General features: G+C 49.4%; 8 protein-coding genes across 8 annotated transcripts; 4 read left to right on the forward strand and 4 right to left on the reverse strand.

Moving 5' to 3' along the window:
- Positions 1-788: 788 nt before the first annotated feature.
- Positions 789-1,133, forward strand: ONS95_011043 (uncharacterized protein; the record flags this gene model as incomplete). The annotated part of the gene is made up of 1 exon (XM_058504637.1): positions 789-1,133. The coding sequence occupies one exon, from the start codon at positions 789-791 to the stop codon at positions 1,131-1,133; it is 345 nt and encodes a 114-aa protein (XP_058359193.1).
- Positions 1,134-1,371: 238 nt separating this feature from the next.
- ONS95_011044 (uncharacterized protein) lies at positions 1,372-1,974 on the forward strand. The gene is made up of 3 exons (XM_058504638.1): positions 1,372-1,514; positions 1,568-1,639; positions 1,697-1,974. The coding sequence occupies exons 1-3, from the start codon at positions 1,467-1,469 to the stop codon at positions 1,895-1,897; spliced, it is 321 nt and encodes a 106-aa protein (XP_058359194.1). The 5' UTR covers positions 1,372-1,466; the 3' UTR covers positions 1,898-1,974.
- PRP22 (DEAH-box ATP-dependent RNA helicase prp22) lies at positions 1,975-5,677 on the reverse strand. The gene has a single exon (XM_058504639.1). It carries the CDS (start codon positions 5,609-5,611, stop codon positions 1,994-1,996), a length of 3,618 nt encoding a protein of 1,205 aa, XP_058359195.1. The 5' UTR covers positions 5,612-5,677; the 3' UTR covers positions 1,975-1,993.
- A 622-nt stretch (positions 5,678-6,299) lies between these two features.
- Positions 6,300-6,932, reverse strand: ONS95_011046 (uncharacterized protein; the record flags this gene model as incomplete). The annotated part of the gene is made up of 2 exons (XM_058504640.1): positions 6,300-6,587; positions 6,651-6,932. The coding sequence occupies 2 exons, from the start codon at positions 6,930-6,932 to the stop codon at positions 6,300-6,302; spliced, it is 570 nt and encodes a 189-aa protein (XP_058359196.1).
- Positions 6,933-8,684: 1,752 nt separating this feature from the next.
- Positions 8,685-9,424, reverse strand: NUO21 (NADH:ubiquinone oxidoreductase 21kD subunit; the record flags this gene model as incomplete). The annotated part of the gene is made up of 3 exons (XM_058504641.1): positions 8,685-8,994; positions 9,041-9,151; positions 9,201-9,424. The coding sequence occupies 3 exons, from the start codon at positions 9,422-9,424 to the stop codon at positions 8,685-8,687; spliced, it is 645 nt and encodes a 214-aa protein (XP_058359197.1).
- Positions 9,425-9,703: 279 nt separating this feature from the next.
- On the forward strand, positions 9,704-10,367 carry ONS95_011048 (uncharacterized protein; the record flags this gene model as incomplete). The annotated part of the gene is made up of 3 exons (XM_058504642.1): positions 9,704-9,751; positions 9,805-9,819; positions 9,925-10,367. The coding sequence occupies 3 exons, from the start codon at positions 9,704-9,706 to the stop codon at positions 10,312-10,314; spliced, it is 453 nt and encodes a 150-aa protein (XP_058359198.1). The 3' UTR covers positions 10,315-10,367.
- Positions 10,368-11,244: 877 nt separating this feature from the next.
- ONS95_011049 (uncharacterized protein) lies at positions 11,245-15,492 on the forward strand (the record flags this gene model as incomplete). The annotated part of the gene is made up of 3 exons (XM_058504643.1): positions 11,245-11,522; positions 11,581-12,082; positions 12,134-15,492. The coding sequence occupies exons 1-3, from the start codon at positions 11,457-11,459 to the stop codon at positions 15,490-15,492; spliced, it is 3,927 nt and encodes a 1,308-aa protein (XP_058359199.1). The 5' UTR covers positions 11,245-11,456.
- Positions 15,493-16,265: 773 nt separating this feature from the next.
- On the reverse strand, positions 16,266-17,811 carry ONS95_011050 (uncharacterized protein; the record flags this gene model as incomplete). The annotated part of the gene is made up of 3 exons (XM_058504644.1): positions 16,266-17,171; positions 17,241-17,362; positions 17,484-17,811. The coding sequence occupies 3 exons, from the start codon at positions 17,809-17,811 to the stop codon at positions 16,266-16,268; spliced, it is 1,356 nt and encodes a 451-aa protein (XP_058359200.1).
- Between the last annotated feature and the right edge of the window lie 133 nt (positions 17,812-17,944).

A 17,944-nucleotide genomic window follows, 5' to 3' on the forward strand; every position in this document is an offset into this window, starting at 1 on the left:
AGCGTGAACCGGACATAATTGGCCGGGACAAGGAGACGACAAGATCAGGTACGGTAATGCCGGGCTTACAGCAGCGCCATTACTTAAGGTACCTTCCATTCCATTTGGTACCCTATGTGCTCCATCGGATTCCGTGCAGGCACGTGACATCACAGGCCTCAAAGACCTCCCTAAGAAGCTCGTCTGCTTTAAAAGCTTCAGTTGACCCTGTAGGTCACATCGCTCGGATCCAAGGGAGTAATAATACTCAGGAGGAATCTGATGCTTAGGTGGTTTTTGATGGTCCCTGGCAAGCAGGCGGATTCAGTGCACGTGATAAGAAAGAGATCAATGACACGGGTATACCTACCTACCTTACCTTACCTTACGTACCTACCTAGGTACCCAGTAACTCCTAAAGTACCTATCATGGACCCCCAAGACATAACGAGTATTACCCTGTTCAAGAAAAAGTGTTAGATCGTCAAGTCTCAGGTCTTTTTTTCAAAATGTCCGTTCTCAAGAATTGGTTATTTACTACAAGCCGCAGTCTTAGGCCCTGGGACTCTGCATGTGTTATTTTCAGAGGCAAGTGCCTATTAGCATCAGCAGCCCTGGCTGAGCCCGGCAGATATACATAGTAATTCGCACATGTGTCCAACCGTTCCAAAGTACCAAAGTCTCAACACTCTCAGAATAGTATTCAATATACTCCTGCACACTCCATCGCATTTTCCCCTCTCCCCTACGACTCTTCCAACTGCTCAGTGTCCAGCGCGACCTACTAAAGCGGAGAGATCTGCTTACACATGGAGCGTCAAGCTCCTCTTGATGCAATAAAGCCGAAAACCCCTACATATAGCTTCCAAACCTTGCGCAGATGCCTCCATGCCTCTTTTTCTGTTGACGATGCGCAGCGCAAGTCCCCACAGTGGAGTACGAGACACCAGGACATGAATGAGGTGGTTGTGGGGTTACCTGTGTTCCAATCCAATAATATCTCCCCTGCCGCAGGTCCTTCGGGAGAGAAAGGCTTGTTTCTGCTTGGCTCTCTTGGCTCTCTTGGCTCTTGGCGGGGACTGGTGGCTGGACTGTCGTCCCTAGAAACCCTGTATCCTGTGCTCCTAGTCTTCTCGTTGGATCCAACCGCATGAGAGCCCACGTCAACTTTGTCGCATCTTGCCTTAAGCAGCTGCCGCCGCTGCTACTCAAAACTAATCCAGCTGAGCCTGGCGTTGCAAGTGTCCTCTCAGCAAGTCAGAGTGGAAGAATGCCCCCCCGCTAGACAAGGTAAATTATATTAGTACAACGAAGAATGTCAAGTTCCTGGCGCTTTTCAGATAAAAACCCCTCATTACCCCTCTTCTCCTCCCTCTTTTCTTTCTCATCGACTCTCACACTTCCTACTGAATATAAGTAAAATCACCAATAGCTACATTCAAACACGCCCCCTGCGAACCAATTACAAGATCATTCAGACATTCATCATGGGATGGTTCGGAGGCGATTCTAACGAGGCCCAAGCCTTCGACCAGGTATTTTGACACTGGATTCCGACACATTTAGGCTCGTTACTGACGCTACGAAGTATCAAAATACCCCGGACGAGCATAAGGCGAAGATCTCGCACGAGCTCATTGGAGGAGCGGCTGCATATGAGGTACTGACACCAAGTGGTTCTTTCTTACCAACCCACAGCTAATTCATCCGCCAACAGGCCGCAAAGGCATATGAGCAGCACTGTGCTAAGAACGGAAAGCCGGCAAGCCACGCTGAAGCTAAGGAGATCCTCGCCGGCTTGGCTGGAGCTTTCATCGACAGAGAGTTCGAGACTCGGGGTCTCAACTTCGTCGACAGGGAGCGAGCCAAGCACGATGCTCACAAGCGACTTAATGAGCAGGTAGCTTCGGAATATTGAGATTGAATTAGAAGACAACGCAGAGAATGAATTCTGGAGGTCAGATCAATTGAATATCTCTAGTACAAGAAATACTATATTCCATGCAGCTATGAATCAGCCCCATGTTCCACCACCACCTCCCCTGCCTTGTCGTTTCTGTGATGACAGCCTCCAATCATCCTCGGCAGCAAATTTGTTATACAACGGCTGGATTCTTTCAGCTTTCTTTCGCTTACTCAACTTGTCTGTCGGTGCGACCTTAAAGAATGACGGAGCGGCCTCGACAAGCCATTTAGGTTCGATTGAAGTAGTATAGTGCATGTACTCCTTGCTCGTCATGATAAGGGTGTTGTAAATCACCCATTCCGCCTGTTTTCCGAAGAGGGCCGAGCTTGGATGCAGGTAAACTGGTGTACCCTCAATGAGGGTCTTATAGCCTTCCTGGGGATCCTTTCGCGCCGAATTACGAAAAAATCCGCTGCAAAGAGCTTGCCTGACCTTCTGCGTATTGCGACCGCACGAGACAACAGGGTGTTTGTACCTGTCCATGATACTTACGAGCTGATCCCGTACATCCTTTGCGCGGCGCATTGACCGAGCTTGGATGAAGTTTTCGAAGCACCATGGATTTGCAAACTTGTTCTGCTTCCAGCCATTGTACACGTTGAGTAGAGTAAGATGGTCGCCGTGAGGATCATGGAATTTGGCTTTCTTCTGGTCTGCTTGTGACTGCTTCTCCTTCGGGCGATAGAAGATAGTAGCCATTGACAGCATTGCAACGATACTTAGAATTTCGTCAGAGCATCCAAGGTCAACCGCCGCTATCAAAACTTTGGCAAGCGACGGCTCCATTGGGAAATCTGCCATCTTTCGACCGAGCCGAGTCAATAGACCTTCGTCATCTAAGGCAGACAAGGCATAAAGCTCTTCCAAGGCTGTCAACATAGTGTTTGTAGGGGGAGGATCCATGAAGTCGAAATGCAAGAGATCGTTGATTCCCATCGCTTTAAGCATCAGAATAGTATGCGACAAATTCTGTCGCTGAATCTCGGGAATAGAGGTTGGCAGCATTTCAGACTGGAAAGCAGATTCGGTATAAAGGCGGAAGCACTTCCCAGGGCCGGTTCTCCCAGCACGTCCGGCACGTTGTTTGGCCTGGGCCTGGGAGATCGGAGTGATCACAAGTGAATCCATCCCTAGTTTTGGATCATACGCGTTCTGCTTGACAAACCCAGGATCGATAACGTAATAGATGTGATCAATTGTGATAGATGTTTCGGCAATATTCGTGGCTATCACAACCTTTCTGCTCCCCGGAGGCGCAGGATCAAAGATTTTGCTTTGCATCTCACTTGGTAGTGCAGAATAAACCGGCAGAATGATAAGTTCCGGAACGCTTGGGCCGAGGGCTTTCATACGCTCGAAAAGAATTTCGCAGCTAGTGTCAATCTCTTCCTGGCCAGTCAAGAATAATAGGATATCTCCGGGGGGTTCTGTCAGGTGAATTTGCATTACTGTTACCAGAGCTGCGTCCAGGTAATCGGATTCAGGTTCTCGCGAATACATGACCTCGACAGGGAATGTCCGACCGGGGATTGAGAAGATCGGACACTCGTTGAAATAAGCAGAGAACTTGTCCGCATCTAAAGTCGCAGAGGTGACGATGACCTTTAGATCAGGTCGCCGTTTAATAGTCTTTTTCAACAATGCGAAGAGCACATCGGTAGAAATCGTACGTTCGTGAGCTTCGTCCAGCATGATAACGGAGTATCTCCTGATATCAGGATCCATCAGAATCTCACGCTGCAACATGCCATCGGTCATGTACTTGATCTTTGTTGCCGGACTGGTACAATCTTCAAATCGAATAGAGTATCCAACCTCTTGACCGAGATCGCAACCGACCTCCTCAGCAACACGCTTTGCGACTGACATAGCTGCGACACGACGTGGTTGAGTACATCCAATCATGCCGTTGTTAGCAAACCCAGCCTCTGCCAGATATTGAGTTAATTGTGTTGTCTTTCCAGACCCGGTGTCTCCAACAACAATGAGTAATTGATTCGCGTGTACGGCTTTGATGAGCTCTGATCTAAATCTATACACGGGTAAGGATTCTCTTTGCTGCTTAATAGTCATATCCGTTCGTCTCCCAAAGGACTGGTCCTTGCTCTGTGTGGCTTTCTTCCATTCCGGTATAGTTTCGTTTGCTGGATTTGCTTTGATGCTCCGGAGATCAGTGGCAAACTTCTTTTCATCCGGGTCTGCCATGGGATCATGCCACTGCGCCGATAGATCAACCTTGGAGCCCTCTTCAGCTGCTTTGTCTTGTGCTTCCTGTGACCTCAGTTCCTTTCGGTCCTTTGCCAAGGTAGCTCCAGCCATAGCAGCACGATTCATGGATCCGTCAGGAGCTTTAACAACTCGGATGGGAGACAGCTCTAATGATTGCTTAGTTTGGCCGGCAAGGAAGGGCGGTTCCTCTTCTCGGAGTTCGATATCAACGTCCTCCTCTAGCTCCATCTCGCCCTCGCCGTTTAGTGTAGCGTTGTAGTCTTCATCGAGATCTGGATAATCTGAGGCCTTCACAACACCCGATGCGATAAGTTGACGAATTTCCCAGCGCTCAGGGGAAGTCATTCTCTTCCTCGTTCGCTGGGAGTTCTTGGTCAAATCACCTTCGAATACAAGGACCTTGTCGTCTATGAGATTATACTCATCTTTGCCTCCTCCTATCTGTTCCATATTGGCGCCAGATTGTATTCTCGTCTGTGGGGCAAGATCTCTTCCAGTCTCCTGATCGACCTCCTTCATTGAAAGCCCAATCCTTGAGCCATCTATCTTGATGACTTTGACCTTGACTGGCTGACCCCTTGTAACCAAGTCAGACGGATGATTGACGCGCTGACCTTCTACCAAAGCTGATACATGGACGAGCCCATCAACCTTGCCTTTGACCCCATGAATATTAACAAATGCGCCAAAATCCTTCACCCCCGTAACATGTCCATCATAGACTTTGTAAGTTATTGGCTCGTCGTCGATCTCCGGTAACGGCGGGCGTCTGAATGGATCGTCGTCTTCCCTTCTTCGCCGGCTGCTTTTGTGCCCATTTCTTGACCGACCATATTCATCTTCTTCTCCATACCCAATTTTCTTGCGCCGTCTTTCCTCCACAGACCGCGATCGTGATCTGTATTTATCCTTTCGACTTCTACCACGATCGTTATCGTCGCTAGGGCTCCGACTTCTCTTGCGGGTGGTTTGGGTGGGCTTTTCGATTCTTGCTTTGCTCTCGAGACCTTCCAGTAGCGCCAGGGTATCATCGATTGCATCCGTCCCAGGTTTCACAGATCCATTTGCAGGTTCTTCAGTCGAGTGCTCTTGCCAAGGTATTTCCATATCAGGCATTGCAAGCCCCTTGAAAACTTTGGTCTTTTCCTCCAATTTTCGAGACCTATGTGAGGGTTGTTCCCTCTCTATCGTCTTCATACTCCTGAATTTTGGATGCATGGTTCGCACCAAGCGATCCACACTCTCAATCAAACTTTGTGGGAAGTCCGCTCCCATGGCATCCAGCTTTGTTTGAAACTCGTTGAGGGACTTGCATTCTGAGTGCTGTGCAATAATGAATTCCGCCAGTGTCTTGTCGCTGATTCCAAGATGATTTTGAAGCTCGGAGGTGACCTTTGAGACCAAGGAAAGGAGTTCAAGGGATTCGAGGTCGTCCATTTTTCCGAGCTGCTTCTTGCAAGAACTGCCCGTTCGTTGGTATATGGAGTTCAAAGCTCTGTCGTCGGAGGCGGCAACTTGTCAGATTTAGAGCTGCATGTGCAAGACATATTTAAGGTTTGGCACTAGTACCGGCTAATATACGGCTAAGTTGAGAAGAGCCTCTCGTCAGGGCCGTCACTGGTAGCCAAAGGTGGAGTAACTACGGCAAGGTACCTACCTACCAATGCTCGATGTACAAAAGTTGACGGGCCCAGGAGTTTGCATTGAACGTATTCACGCTCCAAGAGACAAACATAGAGACAACTCATAATAATACTTCAATCATGTCAACATCGGCTTGCGGACTCTGCGTACTCTGCGTTCCCACTGTGTTACCCATCAGAGACCCCTATTTTTATTTATATTTGGCCGTTTGCCAATTGACTGTCGCGGCAAGAACGAGCTCTTATAATTACGTTAAATTGACTGGACGGCTAATGTAACATTGTGTATGGATTTCACCTATTGAGCGATATGATACTGACAAGGACGACCTTCTACAAATATACAACAACAAGTTTATGATAGCCTTCCTGGATGTAACCACTTGTGCCACTAAAATAACATCCTCGTCGCACCATGTACTTGGATCCCAAACAGTACACTTTCAAGCATGTGGAAAATTCTCCAGGTACCTAGCACATCTTCAGATCAGAAGCATGGCTAGCCAAACAGACCCGGCAGCGACCAGGAGAGAAGCACGACGGATGTGATGCGCCGTAGCATCACCAGTAAATATGGGAGGCGACGGGACCGTGGAATTGCCTTGCTGAGGAGGAGCCGTAGTAGAAGGCTTGAGTGTGGGAGCAGGCGTGACTATAGTGGAAGGTGTGGTCGGAATCAGTGATGTCACGGGCTGGGGAGTTGGAATGACAAGTACTGGCACAGTGCTTGAGCCAACTGTTTCTGTGGTCGGCTGCGGGGGAAGAACTGTCTTCAAGCTAATGTCAGCCGACGGTTCGCCTTCATCATGCTGTGGATTTGAGAATTGACGTACATAGCTTTGGGGAGGGCCCAATGTCGTCGGCAAAGGATTCATGGGTGTGTCGCTGTAAGTAATGGTCTTGTGATCTTTGACAGGCTTTGTCCAAGTCTTCGGAGCATGATAGGTCTGGTAAGATTTCGGAGCATGTGGCACAGTCCAACAGATCTTGGACTTATGGGCGCCATATTTGTCATCATCGTCTTTACCATTATCGTCACCGCCATGATTCCAGAGATCAGACCCGGTCCTTCTGTTGAATTGGAGTGTTTCCCGTCCTCCTCGCACATACCCCATGTATTGTCCCCTTTATCATAGGAGGGGTCCTGGGGACCAAAAGTAGCACAGACAGGCGAGAGCGAGACTGCTGCTACAGTGAGTAGAATAAAGCGCATGGCTGATTAAAGGATGGGGAAAGGTACAAGGAGGGGTGAAGCGCAAGCGAATGACAAAGACAGCTTTAAAAGAGCGTAAGCTGGATGAAAAGAATGTTATGGATGTTATTAAGCAGACTTGAAAGAGTGTGACTTCAGGAACAGTAACTATCAAGAATCAACGGCACTATGCTGTTCATCTTATATTGCCTGCCAGCTTGGCAAGACTTAGCTGGTCACAGTGACATTGCATACTATGCTGGCAGGAACAGTGCAGTCGGTGGGGCAGTTGCTCAACGAGGCGGAGCATGTACTCTAAATATGACACAAGAAGTATCTGGGATGGCTGGTTACAAGGCCGTGGCTGAGCTGTTCTTGCTAGCAAGAACCAGTCCAGATAGGCTCCTATGCAACAAGCCACGTTTGACTCGGCACCAAGCGCAAGGATTGCCCAGCAAAGCTTTTATAAAGTCAAATGACTGGACCTCGCTAGCCAAATCATGAAGCATCGGGCAAACCCAGCAGTACTGTAAATGCATATTCGCATGTCTTTGGATGCGGCTCAAGAGCATCCGAACTATTGAAATTGATGTGACCGACGAGCAAGAGCTCATAAAACGGATGTGCCCCTGAAGTCATAGGTCATTGGTGCGTGTGGTTAAGGTCAAAACTTTCCGAGCTTCGGATGCATGTCAACTCGAAACAGAACATCTCCAGCCCGAACAATTCCAACCAATTAAAAGATCAGAACAGCACACCGAGACCGCCCTGACTATGAAGCTCTGCAGCGCTGCATGATAACTACTATGCACCGCCTCACAGAATAGATTCTGACGCGATGAACAAGTGCACAATTATAGATACGCCCGATTAAGTGGAGGCAGATCACAAGGTAATCTGCTCATTTCAAGAGGGACAACTAAAAGGGCGACTTTGACCATAAAAGAAGCACAGATAATCTGAGATCCTTGTGGGAGGCTGTGAAATCGTCTGTGGGGGTTGAGATGAACTGGCGATTCTTCAATTGACTTCCCATTACTGTGATCTCGTTCCACGACTCGAAAGATCTCAAATGACGTCGATTGGCATTCTCATGGCCAATAAGAGGAAACAAGCGAGCCTTAGTTGGACCAACTACATCATGAAAGAGCCAAACAAAGTGCGAAAACAAATGTGCCTGAAAATATAACATGTGACATCCAACTCTCAGGGAGGTTACCTAGGTAGACCACCAAACGAGGCCTCGGAACCGAGCAAAATACCCGGTTCAAGCATTTGAATAGAGGAGACCGCGAAACAAAACATTGGTAGGTTGGCGGGCAAGCCTTGCTTTCACCCTGTCAGCCGATGTGAGTCCCTCTAGTGCCAATAAGTTGACAAGTTGCACTATTGTAACCTGGGAGAGGCTACGCATATCTAGACAACGATTCAGAGCCAGGAACTTGATTCCGGTTAAGTGCCGCCCATCGAAGTCAAGATGTTGATGAGTGAGGCAAATAGCATCGTCTCAAAGGAGTATAAGAATAGATCAGGGGAATAATTAAAACCGCACCTGTATTCTTCATGTACTGTGGAGCGTGGATTGCCACAGGACTGCACTGCTTAAGTCCGCTTCTTGTTAACCCAATCCATGACATGAACGCCGCGAACAACATATCAACAGCTTGCCAACCCGCTACTTCGTTCGAATATGCTTCAGCTTCTTATCAGACCACAAGAAGTTGTTCGCATAGGCCTTTGGGGCTGTTTTGCGGACATTCGGCTCTTGAACAAAATACTCGTAGCCCTGCTTCTCTGCAAACCTGATCGCATCCTCCCTCGACTTGAAGGTCAAGTGTGTGCCTTGCATAAAGTCCGCCGAAGATTGCCAGCCCATCAATGGGTTCTCCCATCGATGTCCCTTAGAGAGTATATCCCAGTCCATGCGCCAGTGGTGGCCGTGCCAGTCTCCAGACTGTGTAGCGGGTTTAGTTGGCCGATAGATGCTGCTGACTGTTAGAACATTCGAGATGGAGGTAAAAATTACAATACCGGACTGTTCTTGCCTCAAGCTCGATTGGTGCTCCAGATAGAACAGCAGCTGAAAGAACTTCACCAGCCTCACTGCCGTTCATGACTCGTTTGGGGACTGGAGAGAATTGCCTAGGAAAGTCAGCCGTGGCTTAATTAGCAACCGTCGTAGGAATAATACGAGGACGCGTGATCAACCTCGGCCGTGTATTCTGGTTGGTTATGCTTGACTTCGATCCTCTCAACTTCTATTGTCTTTTGTGTAGCTAGTGGAGTGCTGGATGTGAGGGGCGTCCCCAATGCCGTCTGGCTTTCGAATCGTACGGCACCAGGAACCGATCTTCGAACACATGGCGTGCCTGCTCTGAGCAGCCTACCTGCAATTGAGGGTCGTAGAAGTGACATTGTTTGTTGACTGTGACAACAGTGAGGCGCTAAATTGAGTTGAAATCGTTGGAGTTGCCATACGGAAGCGTTATGTAAGCGAAAAGCGACGCTAGAGTCCGTAGCTTTCGGATATGCCCATCGTCAAAGCCTTTTCGTACATCTCAATCGCACGCCACGCCCCCCATAAACCATCAAGAAACTGCACTGAAGTCAGGAATTCCGAGCGAAACGGCGAGAAGATTCCGTGCTTCTTAGTTGCATGCCATTGACGCTGACTCCGAGCCAGTAGTCACCAAGATGAGCTTCATTACTCGCAGAGCCCTTTCCACTCTCATCCCACCTAAGGTACGCGCAATACTGGATAGTACCGCATGGAGGAAAGCTACTAATTGATCTAGGTGGCATCCCCTACCGTGAGTTCTCACCCACATCGTGCCAGCGTCAATTGAGCTCCACACCGATTTCCCTGAACGACGAGACCCGTTACATGGTCCAGGACATTCACTGAGAGAAAGCAGGGGCTAGGTGCTGCTCAGGATGCAGCACGTATGCAGCGAGTAGTCAGCTTCTACGAAAAACTTCCTCGCGGCGCTGCACCAGAAATCAAGCCAAAGGGTCTTGTTGGTAGATATCAAGCAAAGCACTTCGGGAAGAACCCAACGGGTACACGTATGTTCAGACCACCACGACAGAGTGAACAAGACACTGACCGAATTTCAGCCATCATCCATGCTATTGTCTTCTTGGTTGCTATTGGTTATGCCCAGAACTACTACTTCCATCTTCGTATTGCCTCCCAACCTTTGCTATCTCAAGAGATTCGCCTGCTGACTGAATATCAGGCCACCACAAGAACAACGCTCATTAAGGAAGGGATATTGGGACTACGTGCGATGGAGGCTTGTTAGACTACGAACGATGTAAATAAATACGGAAATACCAAGTCAATTCTCTGATCAATCTTAATACTTTGTCGACCCTTGAAGGAAGCCAGTAAGAATTATTCGTGGACATTTTGACAAACGATCGTCAAGATTATGTCAGAGACTCGGAGCAGCGAGCAGATAAAATATCGTTTGGAAATGGTTGTCAGACTCATGCAGTGTGGTACCGGACGATCGTATTAAGGAATATGCTGCCATCGTTGGTCGATGCAGGTAAAGTTCATTGAAATGCTGGGGTGACGGAGTAGACTCTCTTAGACTTCTGTCTAGTCGCGAATTCAGGACAGCGATCATCAGTCGAAGAATAAAGCTTGATAAGTGGTAGAAAATTCTGCCGTGTATCTTTGGTTTAATCACCTCTGTACAGTGGGTCTGCTCATGTCTTGCTCTAGCAGTCGAGTACCATGGTGTTGCAAGTTATGCCCAATGCACCCATATTTGATGCTTGTGATTTTGCGAGGAGAAACTGACTTGTGCCTGTCTATGACTAGATACTTATACGACAAACGAGACTTATAATCTAGCAGCCAGTAATCTGTTCTGACGGAGTTAATGGCTGGACAGGCCAGGCAATGCGTCTCTAAATGCAGCTTTGGAGACCTGAAATAAAATACAAATGCACTCCCTTCCTTTGGCACCAACCACAGAGTTTTTGCAAAATCAAAAACCCAAAGTGAAAACGTTTACTAGGACTGGTAAAGTGTAATCCTATTTGGGGGCAGTGAAATTGTAGAGGTGAAGTTCATTGAGAAGCAGCGCAGCAGATCAGAGCAGCCGGCCCAGCCCAGCCCAGCCTCAGCCTCAGCCTTGGAGTGGCGCTAAGCGATTCGGAGCTCGTCTTGAAAACCGACCATCAACACCCCCGTTCCTTACGTCTACAACGAACTTGCAACCTCACCATCCATCCCCGACGCAAAGGACACGCACGCATGCAAGTATCGCGACGCCGCGTCTTCAAACAAAGGAGTCTTTTTACTTAATCATCATAACCTGCGTCACTCCTTCTTCTGCAGCTCACGCCTTTCCCTCATCCCCGAACTACCTTCAGCGCCGGGTCGAACAACACATGAACCTGACAACACGCAGAAACAAAACTCCGAAGACGTATGATGGCAACTGAAGCCACCTCTGAAATCATTGTGACGCCGTCTATATTCCCCGATGATGATCTGGTACGTCTGCCAGCAATCCCCTCCTTGTGGCAGATACACCTAATTGAATTGCGCGTAGAACCCCAGTGACACCCCATGTCAAGATGTCCTTCCGGAGCAACCTGCCGTAAATGGAGCTACCGAGAGCAATAATATCAAGCAAGAAGGAGAGCATGTGGAGTCAAATATCAACTCGGCGGAGGTCAGCGTTAGTGGAGGATCCGACACCGAAGCTTCGAAAGTGGACGTCTCGAAGGGTCAAGTCGACGAGAAGGGACACGTCCGAACCACGTCTACGGTGAAGAAGTTTGCATCCTTTAAACCTGTATCCGTCAATAAGACATTTCTTGCAGCGAAAGGTACAAGCGCAGCTACACCCGCAAAGGCTGGGGAAAAACGCGCTGCTGGAGCTACAGCAGCTCAGATCGGCCCATCTTCTGCCAGCAGTGCGTTGAGACCTCGATTAGTTGCAAAAACTGGAAGCGGTCTTCGTGACTCTGCACCTCGAGTAGCAACCTCAGCCAGCGGTGGAAAGGCAGGCGCAGCTCCGGATGCCAGTGCTGTGTGGAACAAGAACAGACGTACGTTACACTTCTAACAAATTGGGAAAGCCAAGTCTAATACTTCAGAAGCAACACCTCCCGCAGAACCGAAGCGATTTACGGATGAGGAATTGAAGCAGCGTTATGGAATCCATCTTGCAACCAGGCTTCAATCCGACGATCCTGGCAAGCAAGCAAATTGGGCAGACATTGATGACGATGACGATGACTGGGCTCCAGAGACAATCGAATGGACTGATGGCACCAAGATCACTCTTCCCCAAGCTGATGATACACCCGCAGCAGTTCCTGAACCCACACCAGCGCCTATTTTGAAGGAGACGGTGGCGTCCGAAGCAGTAAAACCGAAGTCGCCGGCACCATCAGCTCCGGCGTCAGCCTCACCAGCTATTAAGCCAAGTGTATTTGGTTCTGGAAGAGCCGGGCTGGTTCTCAAGGGAGCAAGCGAGAAGCCTACACTTGTTGCGAAGCCCCCCGGACCCCCTACACCTGTCAAATCCCCATGGGCGCCATTGCCTCCCGTTGATAAAGTGGCACCTGTTGTTTCCGAGTCTCTGCAGCAACCACCTCAGCAAAATCGATTCAGTCAGAGAGATCCACATGGGTTCAATGGCATACTTCCTCCCCCAGCTAAGGAGATCGCTGCCGATGACTTCAGTCGATCATGGAGGGAAGGCGCGAACACTAGTCGTGAACTCTACAACTCTCAATCCGGCAGATATGAGCCTGTTAATGAAACTCGCAGAGGATCCTTGCGTAATGATGCGCGCGCACACCAACCTGCGGTACTTCAAAGACCCTCGCAAGATGGGCATCCTGAACCATCTGCAGCATTTCAAACGCACAGAGCGGGTCAGGACGGTGGTTATGGTCGCCGCAGAACTTCTTCTAACGTTAGCGGAGGCAGCGGAAACATCGTCAGACGTATGAGCAGAGGGCACGAAATGCCACCGCCACATGAAATACTAAACATTCGCAGAGGTTCTCTTGCAGCTGTTAGCGATGCACCGTCATCGCCACGAAACTTTTCACCCTCGGGTCACCAGCATGGCCAACGTGGTTATCAGAGCCAGCAGCAGCGGCAATCACAATCTCGCGCTTCACCTGTCATCAGTCATACATCTCCTCAATCAGCACATGGACAAATCGTACCACCCATTGCCGTGACTTCTGATGGCCAGAACCAGCCTCCTGCTGTACCTTACGAGGATCCTATCGAGGAACAAAAGAAGATTATGCGCCAGACTCGTGAGCTTGCAATCAAGAGAAGAATCGAGGAAGAGGCACGTGAGGACGCCGCGAGGAAGGAGCGGATTCGTATCAAGCTGGAAGCCATGGGCCCTCCCCCTGAAACGAAAAGGAAGAAAGACGCTTCCAAGGAGGAAGTGTCAACACCAACGCACATTCAAAGCCGAGACGCCACTATAACCTCTGCACATGCCAAGGAGCCTGATCAACAAACCGAAAGTGGCTTGGAGGTAACAAAGAGTACAAAGCCAGATCAGGAATTGGTTGTCGTCGCCCCTACAGAGCCCAAATCCACCGATACTCGCCCATCAGACGAGGGTACCCAGGTCAACGGCGCTCATCCGAGCCGCCCTATGGTGCAGCAGTCCTCTCAAGACAGTCGTTCCTCGTCGTCTTGGCACAGCAATGCTGCTTCGACATCTGATCGCCTGAAGTCTTGGAGTACTGCCCCTACCCCTCAATCATCGTCGATGAATGTCTGGGGTCCGCCTACAAGCGATAGAACACTTGGAAATGGAACATTCAACCCAGAGTTGAGCAGGCTACCTGACATTCACCAATCATCGCACCCAGGCCCCATCGGACCACCACACGCAAATCGTAGTGGTAACCAATCTCAGCAAGCCCGTGGCCGAGAGCCATATGGATCGCGGCCAGCTCCAATCGGACCACCAAATAGACAGTTGCCGATGTCACGCCAAGACATTGCAAACAGAGCAGCAGTAGCTAATTCTGGCTGGAGTAATCTACCAGAGAAACTCGCCCAAGAAGATGCTCTTGGTGCCCAACAGCGCGAACAGGAGCTTGCACGGAGACGCGAAATGATCGAGCAGGGTATCACACCACCTGAGGTCACTGGGCCTGTCATTAGTGAAACTTGGCGGAAGGTGGGTATTAACGAAGATGGTACTCGAGGCAAGGTGCAGGGAAATATCACAACCGTCCACGATCCTTCACAGCCGTGGAAAGGTCATTCGGAAATGCCGCAGGAGGATCCATCTACACGGAGCATATTTGAGGATCAGGATGTCGGGCGTCGCCGCCAACTGGATCCTGTCAGCAATCAACCACCATTTGTCGATGCTTGGAGACCACAGGCAAATCCAAATGCCAATCCAGCTGCTCCGATTCGCGGCTCTAGGTTCTTCCCTAGCAACCGGGATGTTCGTCTAGAAGAACAGATTAGTCAGTTTGAGAGACCAGGTTCTCCATCTCCACCACCACCCACCATGGCGGGACATCCTGCGTACGACGGTGATATTGCCCATCCCCACGTGTCACTTCCGCGTCCTTCTCCGGTAGTCAAGCTTCCACCAGCTCCTGTTCTCGCACCAATCGGCCCCCCCAAGCCAACATCGTTTGCCCAAGCTGTGCAGTCACCCGCAGTTCCTTCAGTCTCGCATCATTCTGCGTATCCTCCACGTCAGGAGTATTCGGCAAGGAGCAACTCTTTATATCAAGATGCGCGCCGACAAGAGCCTGCTTCAACGGCTGGGGGATGGCAAGACAGAATCAATTCGCTGATTGGTCGCAAGAATTCGCCCCCGAAAACTCATGCTCTGGCAGTCGACTCTTCGAGTAAGAACGCCCTTGAAGTTACAAATCGGCAATTTGGCGCCACGGTTTCGCTTCCGGCTCTAGGTTTCGGAGATGCTGTCGCTGATAACGGGGCTGTTGAGTCTAAACCAGCCGCGGAGGCATGTTTTGAGGAACAGGAGATGGGATCATTACCTGTCATCAAAGTTCCCAACTCAGCGCCTTCCCTCGCTTGGGATCTCGCGCCTTCACAGCCGAAAAACTTACCACGGAAGTTTCAGGTCTCCCAAGTGTCAAGCGTTGAACCACTTCGATTTCCCCAGCAGATTGCGAATAATAGTGAAACCATCACCATCAAGGTTCCGGGACAAAATGAGTCGAAGGAGGTTTTCATTCCAGTTCCAGTAGCTCGGCAACGAAGTAACCCAAGACGAGGTAGTTCGCGGGGTGGCACTCCTCGACACACGTCATCTTCTCATCCAAGAGGCGGTCGGGGACGGGAATCATCCAATGCATTTCCATCTCCAAACCACGACACTCCCCTGGCAACTTCAGGCCCAAACCCTGCAGGACGAGGGGGACGGGCAGCTCGGGGTTATGGCACTGGCTGGGGTCGACACAGCTCTACGCCAGTTCACACCTAATCAGACTTATCTGGCACATGGCCATAGGAGGTATCTTTTCTCATACGAGGATTGAACATTTGGACTCCTACTGTAATGATTTATTTCTTTTCTACACCCTGCCTCACTTTCACACTACACTTGTAACTGAATCTCATGAGCGGATGTCTGTCGCATCAAGCGGCTGTTGCAACCTGCACACAGCGTGTACATTTTTGCATTTCGGTCTTTGGAGCTTTCCTTTTGAAGGCTCGCTGGTGTGATAAATGGGGAGTTCGAGTTCGACCGAGGCGGAATCAGAGAATTTCGCTCGGCTGGGATGATTCTATCATAGAATGATGCTCTGGCTTTGCAGCTCCTTGAAAGTATTACACTAGACGCAAACTAAGCACCAGATGAAAAATCTCAAAACGCGTTTGATCCGCTTCTCGATTGTGTTTCATTGAAAACAAGCGACGATACCTAACATGAATCCGAATCTCTGTCGTGACATCAGAGTTGTGAAAGTTTTATTCTCATCCTCCTGTCATCTTGCTACTCGAAACTCTCAATCATGTATTGAAACACTCCAATATTGCGCCTGTCACTTCACTTGTTTAGCCACGTAGACCTTGACGTGCTAACCAAGTTCTGGAGCGTAATCCCGGCAGTGTAGCTTTGAGGCATCTAATACGAGGCGACGTCTCTTTGCAATAATATCACAATTGTCATCATACTGGCAGGCATACGAAAAGTTCCACAGTATCGGTCGACCATAGACCCTACTCGAAATATCATGTATTTCCCAGGCAAGTTCATTGAAACTCTGCAAGATCCTGACTTGCAGACAGTGGGTCTACCTCAGGTACCTTCCTCAAAGAACCCGTGCCATTATCTTTCAGAACTCTCGCTAATCTCACAATCCCCTCCTCCAAGTCCGATTCTGCTTCCCAAGCAAAACAAAGCCTCAGAGATTGCTGAAATTGAACACTCAAATCATTTGAGACTTCAAATAGATGTCCAGGGGCGACAATCAAGTTCTCATCCAGCTTGGCTTTGGTTACAACGAGTTCTGCGCTTGTGTTCTGCGGAAGTTCAAGCCAGATGAAGTATCCGCCGAAAACAGCTTTACTTTCGAAGCTGACCTCCCCCACAGTTACGCCCAGCGGTATGAGATGTTTCTTGACCGCTTCAATCATTATCTCATATCTCTTTTGGTAAGCGGGTTTCAATATCTTCTCAATATGATTTTGCAGCTCCCCACTCTTAAGGAGTTCAGACATCATGGTTGCTGCTAATTGACTGGGTGCACCTCCACTGCGAGATGAGCCACATTGAGAAAGGCCATACGTGAACTTCGGAGTTGCCTCTGACCATCCCGTCCGTACTCCTGGGCCGGCGATTTTGGAGAAGGATCCGTTGGACATTGCATTTCCGAAGCTGTTCTCGTGAGGAACTGGCTCAAGAGTTCTATCTAGATCAACCAGTCGAGGCAATAGTGCTTTTGACAACGAAGCCCCCGAGGTTGCTGAGGAGGTCGAGAATTGTAGAGAGTCGTAGACGTCGTCTGTGACGAGGAGTGCGTCATATCTCCGAGCCAATCTCACGAGAGACTCTCGAGTGTGGAGAGACATGGTTTTACCAGAAGGATTGGAAAATGTTGGGACACAGTATATTATGTTGCTGTATATTTTGGACCAGGGAGTTGATCGCTTTAGCTGCTATTCATCGTTAGTCTTATAAGTATGTGTTTCCTCACCATCCATGGTTGGATAGAATGAACTGCGCACTTTCGATTCCCCGCCTGCACGAGTAGCACTTTCCAGCTCCTTCTCGAGCGTGACCAAATCGATGCCACCGCTTCCTTCTTCAACGGCCCTTGTCTTCAACCCGGCATCCTCAAAAATCCTACCTGCGATGATTGGGATATCAGCAGCTACTCTTCTACTCGTGTGTCCAGGGAGCACTTCTGAGAGTACAATACCCCCGGTACACACAGTGAGGGACAATTCGGCTCGACCTGAACAACGTACAAGCCAGGAAATAACATGGTGACACCATCCACACTTTGGTCTTCAAGGGATCCGAATAGACCTGCAGCACGCATGCCAGGTTCTGGCTTGCACCTCCTGTAATACATATGCGACTTGCGTCTGGCTGGACACTGTAAAAATCTCCGAGCCATTTGGAAATCTCCTCACGAAGAGGCTGGTAGCCCGGGTCTGGGCCGTAGAGAAGGCCAGGCGTGGATATAGATGGATCTGAGAGGGCTGACTGAGCTGCGCGGAGTATTGCTGGAGTGGGAAGGAGGGTGGGGTTAGGCCAGCCACGGAGGAGATTTATTGGACTCTTTGGGGACATTTTGTGTATACCACGTCTTGAGAAATGACCCAGAGTAGCTCTAGGGGTTGTGGTTGTGAGAAATGCAATATTGCTCACTCTCAGTAATGTCATGGAAAGTGGATGGAGATCACAAGATGAGTACTGTAGGACG

The sequence above is a fragment of the Cadophora gregata genome (assembly GCF_030347475.1).
Source record: "Cadophora gregata isolate MNR1 chromosome Unknown scaffold_5, whole genome shotgun sequence".
Classification (NCBI taxonomy): domain Eukaryota; kingdom Fungi; phylum Ascomycota; class Leotiomycetes; order Helotiales; family Ploettnerulaceae; genus Cadophora; species Cadophora gregata.